This window comes from Nicotiana attenuata, chromosome 5 (genome assembly GCF_001879085.1).
Source record: "Nicotiana attenuata strain UT chromosome 5, NIATTr2, whole genome shotgun sequence".
NCBI classification, from domain to species: domain Eukaryota; kingdom Viridiplantae; phylum Streptophyta; class Magnoliopsida; order Solanales; family Solanaceae; genus Nicotiana; species Nicotiana attenuata.
The window spans coordinates 40,035,540-40,043,552 of record NC_031993.1 but is presented as its reverse complement, the minus strand read 5'-3'; the positions used below and the strand labels follow the sequence as shown (position 1 = coordinate 40,043,552).

Below are 8,013 nucleotides of genomic sequence, written 5' to 3'. Positions count from 1 at the left end.
AGACAGAGATCAAACAAGCCTTAGGATAAACCAAAAGTTAGGCTGAAACCAACTTACCCTACGAGACGGAAAGCCATTAGCGACACAACAATCTTTCTTTGAAACAAAACGAACAAACTCTAAACAGTCATTGTCGGGGCTCCAGTTCTATAGAAGAAAGGGTAAAAAGATTTTTTCATATTAATTTTAATAGAGTATTGATTATTTTTGCTCAACATTAAAATTACTGAATAAAAAATAAATAACACCTTAAATAATGGATATCCCACATCATTTTCACAGAATAGTACTGTACAAAAACATCTTAAATAAGCAAAGACTAAGAAATACCAGACAAAACGACAAAATGTCATAAAATTTTCCAATCTTTAAATAATTCTACAATTATTGATTGGCACTTGGCAGCTCCATTTTACTGACCATTATATTCTGCTCAACTTTACTTTCTTAGTCAACTCAAAGGAATTTGTTGCTGCAGCCATGGCAGATGTAGCAGTGAAATTCTTAGTAGAAAACTTGATGCAATTGTTAATCGACAACGCTGACTTGATTATTGGTATAAAAGGTGAAGTTGAAAATTTACTACAAGATCTGAATGACTTCAATGCTTTTCTCAGACAAGCAGCTAAATCCAGGAGAGACAATGAAGTCTTGAAATCACTAGTAAAGAAGATAAGGAAAGTCGTAAATGATGCTGAAGATTCAATTGATAAGTTTGTTATTGAAGCTAAAAGACATGACGATAAGAACAAATTTGCTCAGTGGTTTCATCTTACTCATGTTGCTAGAGCTAAAGGGGTTGCTGATGAGATTAAAACTATAAGGGTAAGAGTGAAGGAAATTCGCCAAAATGATGCTTATGGACTTCAAGCTATTACTTCTGATGATAATTCCAACCAAGGTGCTCAGGAAAGGAAGGTATGAGAGTGGATTTTGTGGTCTTTATTTTGAATAATATCAACACTCATTTGATTTATTAGGTTCGAAATCAATCATTTGTACTTATTTAGAAGGGGAGTCTTGGCGTAACTCGTAAACTTGCTGAAGTGGAAACAACCTTTTATAGAAATGCAGGGTAAGACTGCGTACAACAGACCCTTGTGGTTCGGTCCTTCCCCAGACTCCGCGCATAGCCGGAGTTTAGTACATCGGGCTGCCGTTTTATTTAGTAAACTTCTTAATACATACAGAGTCTGAGCCAAAGTTATTGAGCCGGATGAACTTATAAGTTGAACTCTACATACGACCTTGCTAGTTGTTTCCGTAGAAAATATAAAGAACGTCTAGTCTAGTGCTTTTCATTTTTATTTTGTAATAATGTTGTGTGGATATGAGCTTGAATAGACCGACATAGATAGTGAGGATTCATATAGCGGATTTAAACTTGCTTAGGGTTGTGGTGTTGTTGTTGTTGTTTTTCTACGTTTTATTGTTAATTGCTAAAAAGTAAAGCAGTGTGTTGAAACGGCAAAAAATTTCGGACAATTTATGTCAAGATTTTTTAAAATAAAAGATCATCAAGAAGTGGTTGAATTTTATTAATGACAAGCAGATAAGCATTGGAAAAGAGGGGATACCGTCAAATATCTATGATTTGAATTTCTGTGATTAAAATGTGCTCCATGTTTACAATTCAAAAAGATTATGTTATACTGGCTTCTTTGTTCTTCGTTTGAGTTTTTCCTAAAAACGACTGGCAGTCAACGTTGAGTTCATTGTGAATGTCATAGACTTCTTGTTGCATCATCTGCTATTGAATATTTTGATTGAAGAGGCTATACAGTATGGAAATTGTATAATGATTCTTCGAATGTTACCTCGGTTATGTATGAAATGGTATATATGTATATTAAGCGCAATATATAAATAAGCATTGAGATATGTTAAGAACTTAAAGTTTTACCACAGGTTTGGTGTTCACAATATTGTTTATGTTACTTCATAGTTTAAACCAATTAGGACTGGACTAAGTAATTCGGAAAGGATAGAACAGTTTCGTGTTTTTGTATGTTCTGCACTTGAAATTAGAGTAATTAGATGTATGAATATATGAAAGAAAAGGTAACACTGTGAAAGCTAAAGTATTCCCAACTAAAAGGAAGATTTTGATAGATTTTGAAATGTGGCTGCCATCAAATTTGTTGCTTTTTAATATAAAGATGGTTGTTTTCTGCAAGAATCTACATGTAACCAAAATCGCGTTAAGAATTTTGTTGTATTGAGAGCCGACTTTCTACTAGGACTTAAAATAAACTGATGTGCTCTGTGTATTGTGTAAATAGAGTCACATTCATCTATCTGACAAAGAAAGTAGGGAAGAAAGCATAACACTCCAAGGATGGCTATATACGTGTTAAATCGCCACATGTAAAATCTACTTACATTAGCACGTTTGTTTCAATATCGTGTTTTTTCATCTTTTATTGAAAGTCAATTCTAATATCATTCTGTGACCTTTTTTCTTCTTTAAAATCTCAAAACAGGTCCCTGTAGTAGAGGAAGACGACGTGGTTGGTTTTGATGAGGAAGCGAAAACTGTAATTGATCGTCTCATTGGAGGATCGGATTATGTTGTGCCAGTCGTTGGTATGCCTGGTCTTGGAAAAACAACTTTGGCATATAAGATTTACAAGGATCCTAAGGTTGAGTATGAGTTTTTCAACCGCATATGGGTATATGTCTCTCAATCGTTCAACAGAAGGGAAATATTTCTCAACATCATCAGCAAATTCACTCGAAACACCAAACAATATCATGATACACCAGAGGAGGAATTGGCAAATGAAATAAAGGAGCTTCTTGGGAAGGGTGGGAAATATCTTATTGTTTTAGATGATGTGTGGACAAGAGAAGCTTGGGATCGGATCAAAATTGCTTTCCCCAATAATGATAAACGGAATAGAGTCTTGATGACTACTAGACAAAGCAATGTGGCTAAGTGCTGCAATGATAAACCTCATGATCTAAAGTTTTTGACTGAAAATGAAAGTTGGGAGCTACTTGAGAAGAGAGTTTTTCACAAGGAAAAATGTCCATCTGAGTTAGAATTACCTGGAAAAAGTATAGCCAAAAAATGTAGGGGCTTACCACTTGCAATAGTTGTTATTGCCGGAGCTTTGATAGGCAAAGGAAAGACGACAAGGGAGTGGGAGCTGGTGGCTGACAGTGTGGGTGAGCACCTCATAAATAGAGATCCAGAGAACTGCAAGAAATTGGTGCAGATGAGTTATGATCGTTTGCCTTATGATTTAAAGGCGTGCTTCTTATATTGTGGGGCTTTTCCTGGCGGTTCTGAAATTTCAGCTCGGAAGTTGATTTGTTTATGGATCGCGGAAGGATTCATACAATACCAAGGACCATTGACTCTAGAGGATATAGCAGAGGACCACTTGAATGATCTTGTCAATAGGAACTTAGTGATGGTAATGCAAAGGAGTTCTAGTGGTCAAATCAAAACATGTCGTGTTCATGACATGTTGCATGAGTTCTGCAGACATGAGGCTATGATGGAGGAAAATCTTTTCCAAGAAATCAAACGAGGGCAAGAACATTCTTTTCCAGAGAAACAAGAGTTAGCCACTTATCGTCGCTTGTGCATTCATTCGTCTGTTTCTGAATTCTTGTCAACAAAACCCTTTGGTGAGCATGTTAGGTCGTTCTTATGCTTTGCCTCGAAAAAATTTGAGATGCCTTTAGGTGAAATACCAGCCATCCCCAGAGCCTTTCCCTTGCTTAGGGTACTCGATGCTGAATCAATCAAGTTCAGTCGTTTTTCTAGAGAGTTCTTCAAATTATTCCATTTGAGGTACATTGCATTCTCAACTGACTCGATTATGACCATTCCTACAAACATTGGGAATCTCTGGAATGTACAAACACTTATAATTGAGACACAACAGGGTACTCTTGACATTAAAGCAGACATTTGGAATATGACAAGATTAAGGCATGTGTGCACAAACGCTTCCGCTACATTGCCTTCCCCTAAGCGCCCCAAGAGCAGCAAGGACAACTTGGTGAATCGTTGCCTACAAACACTTTCTACTATAGCACCTGAATGTTGCACGGCAGAAGTTTTTACTAGAATTCCTAATCTCAAGAAATTAGGTGTTCGTGGAAAAATAGATGCACTTCTAGAGACCAGTAAGGATGGGTCCAGTTCTGGTTTGTTCAGTAACATAGGAAAGTTAGATTGCCTCGAAAAGCTGAAGTTGGTAAATGATACTCGTCAAAGTAGAAAACAGCTACACCTTCCTCCAGCATATATTTTTCCTCAGAAGCTAAAAAAGCTCACTCTGATAGATACATGGTTCAAATGGGAAGATATGTCTATATTAGGTCTATTAGAGTACCTTGAAGTGCTGAAGTTGAAAGAAAATGCGTTTAGGGGACAGTCGTGGGAACCAGAGGATGGCGGTTTTCCTCGTCTGCAGGTCCTATGGATTGAAAGGACAGATCTATCTTCTTGGAAGGCCTCATCCGGGAACTTTCCACGACTAAAACGCCTTGTTCTTATAGCATGTGATAATCTTAAGGAACTACCAGCTGAACTGGCTGATGTGGAAAACCTCCAGTTAATTGAACTCCAGAGTACCAGTGTGTTTGCTGCTAAATCTGCACGAGCAATACTAAAGAAGAAACAAGAAAAAGAAGGCAGCGGATTCAAGCTTTCTGTATTTCCTCCAGATCTCGGATTGTAACTTTAAAGACTGCTTCATTGACACTAGACAGGTTAGCTTCAAATCTGCCTTTGTCTTCAAATGATTTTATTCCATTGTTAAATTTCCTATAATTACCAGAGCGATGAGTTGGCGTGGAATTAATGTGTTAGCTTGTGCTTGATATCTGTAAGGTTTAATTAGGATTTAAGCACAAGGTAGTAATGGAAATGTTTCCACACAAAACTACAAAGAGCTTATAAACATGTTTTAGATATCAGTTCTAAACTGCATTCTATTTATTAGTTCAACTATTCAGCACGTAATATGTTTCTCTCTGCAGAAACTATAATCTAAATGCTCAATTACATTCATCTTGGTGCTATATTAGGCTCCAAACACCTGTATCAACTTTCCAACTCACAGCATGACAGTATTCTTAATTGTTTTTAGCTTTTGATGTGATAATTTCAAATTAAAATACACACCAAAAGATTTTCGTCAACAGATTGAAAAATCAGCTAAGATTCTATTATCTTTCAAATTCCTACTTCTATATCCTTTAGCGAGCAAATTTATGTATTCATTATATCGTAATGGCAGCAGAAATAGCACTTTGGATGGCTTAACACTATTTTGGCTGATGGTTGACCTAATAATGCTTAAGTGAGCGTTGAGTGTATGTTCTTTCAATGAGTTGAAAGCAAGGGCGTTTAGGTATATTTGTTTTAATCTTCTGATAAATTCGTCGTAGGATGTTGTGTGTCTACGATTTCTTAATCAGCTTAAGCATTGAGATAAGTCCAATTTGTGCTAGTGCTGCCTAAAGCTGAATTTTAAACAGACTTTATCAGGACAAACATTATAGAGTATCATTTTATTTTCTTTAATAGCTTCTATAGTTTCCATTCTCCTGGTAGTATATGCATAGACAATGTCCTCTTAAGATACTGACAGCTGATCATGCATTGATTTGCACAGTGGCTTTTGTCAATTCTTATACTATGGAGGGACTCGGCGATGAATCAACCCTTCTGCTCGCTACTACATTTGCCTCACTGGCTTTAACAAGAGAAGTCTCCTGCATTTTGTTTCTGGAGCATTCTTATCTTATTTGATGTATCTGGATATCTTCACACTAATGCAGAACCTGGAGAATGTCATTTTTATTTGTACTGTTGCCATGTTGATTGTGACTTCATTCTTGTATTTACTTGTTTTGTGCTCTTTCTTTGTTTTTCTTTGAATCTTCTTGTTTTTTCTTTTTTCTTTCTGTGGACTGAAGGGGAGCCTTGGTATAACTGGTAAAGTTGCTGCCATGTGACCAGGAGGTCACAGGTTCGAGCCGTGGAAATAGCCTCTTGCAGAAATATAGGGTAAGGTTGCGTACGATAGACCCTTGTGGTCCGGCCCTTCCCAGGACCCCGCGCATAGCGGGAGCTTAGTGCACCGGGCTACCTTTTTTTCTTTCTTTCTGTGGACTGAGTTCCCAGTGTACATGGATGAATTGTTGCAGAGTAGTAGAATGTTATTGTTATTTTTATTTTTGTTGCTTATTGTTTAGAGACTTTCTATGATACTTAGCAAGTTGAATGATTTTTTTTTTTTGTTATGAGAAATAGTTTAATGACTTTGATACATTAAAGTAAAAGTTGAATGACCATCCAAACTTGGAGCACTCCCAACTTTCATCGTCAATCAAAAATCTCCGTGAAACGAGGATTACTATTGTTTTTTTATAGACAACGATCCATCTCTTATATCGAAAATGTTATTACGACCGGAGGCGGATGTAGTGTATTATTTACGGGTTCAACTGAACCAATAACTTTCGATGCGGAGTAAAAATTTGTAAATAAAAATTCATTAAAATTGCAAAAATAGTAGATTTGAACCCATAACTTTAAAAATATAATGGTTTCAATGCTAAAAATTGTAAAATTAAACTCATAGAATTTAAATCCTAGATCCGTCTCTGATTATAACGCATATCGAAAATTTACCCACCTTGTCCTATTCTTGTGTCTCTCCGTGTGTGGGCTATTCCTACCTTCAAACCAACCCTCCACCCAGCATAACCCCACCTGACTCAATTACTCAAATGGTCACTCAACTATCTCAAATTATCTCATAAAGTCACTTTTCTTTCGTTTGTAACAACAAAGTCAGTGAACTATGCCTATTGCACTCATAAGGTCACTCAACTAGATTTTCCAAATTCTGGATTGTCAAATACCTATTTTACCCTCTAAATTATAAACATTTGTCTTCTTTTAATTTTTTTAAAACTTTTTAGTATTAGCAACAAAAAATCAAAAATTTATTTACATAATAATGAATGAAAGAAAATAAAGGTTGTAAAATATATATACCATGCATGTAATATAAAAATAATTATTTAAAAAATGTATTTTTATAATATACGTTATATATTCTTGAAATTATGCTCAATTATATTATTATGTTTCTACCAACTTTTCGACAACACAAAGTTATGTCACCGTAAATGAGGGGTACTATCTGTGTAGGTAAAATATTGTCACGACCCGGATCTCCCACCCTCGGGAGTTGTGATGGCGCCTACTAACAGGAGCTAGGCAAGCCAACTTAATTTACTTCTTTTAGCAATTATCGACCATTTACTAAAAACAAACATAATATGATAAAGCGGAAGTCTCAATATATATAATTAACTGAAAGAAAATGCGGAAGTTTAACAAAATCATCTACCCAAGACTGGTGTCACAATACTCACGAACGTCTAGAGAATACTAAATACAAAGTTTGAACGGAACATAAAACTGTCTGCTTCGGTACACGATGATAACAAACTGAATAAAATAGAAAGGGACTCCGGGCCTGCGGACGCCAGCAAGGCTACCTCTAATGTCCCTGGACTGAAGTCAGCTCCCAATCAACTACTGCTGTTGTCCAAAAGCTACTGCGGCTCCGAAATCTGTGCAAAAAGATGCACAGAGTGTAGCATCAGCACAACCGACCCCATGTGCTGGTAAGTGCCTGGCCTAACCCCGGCGAAGTAGTGACGAGGCTAGACAGGACTACCAAACCAACCTGTGCAGTTCAATATATATATATATATATATATTTATACTAATATAATATAGTGTAAGTATATTTTTATTAATGATATATATGATATATATATATATTATGCGGTATATATAATAGATACAGTGTACTGTGTGCATGCGAAGGAATGCGCAGAATGTTGACAGGAGATTCCATCAAGTCAAGAGGGAGGAGGAGCTATGGCTATAGGGGATGGTTCCCAAGCCCAATCATCGCGGATAACAAAAATCAACAAATAGAAGGTGAAAATGTACAACTGCAATAT

The 8,013-nt window shown here is 36.3% G+C and overlaps 1 protein-coding gene across 1 annotated transcript; it reads left to right on the top strand.

The window, feature by feature from the left end:
• Positions 389–5,899, top strand: LOC109225689 (putative late blight resistance protein homolog R1B-14). The gene is made up of 3 exons (XM_019390441.1): positions 389–918; positions 2,484–4,731; positions 5,640–5,899. Exons 1-2 carry the CDS (start codon positions 481–483, stop codon positions 4,698–4,700), a joined length of 2,655 nt encoding a protein of 884 aa, XP_019245986.1. The 5' UTR covers positions 389–480; the 3' UTR covers positions 4,701–4,731; positions 5,640–5,899.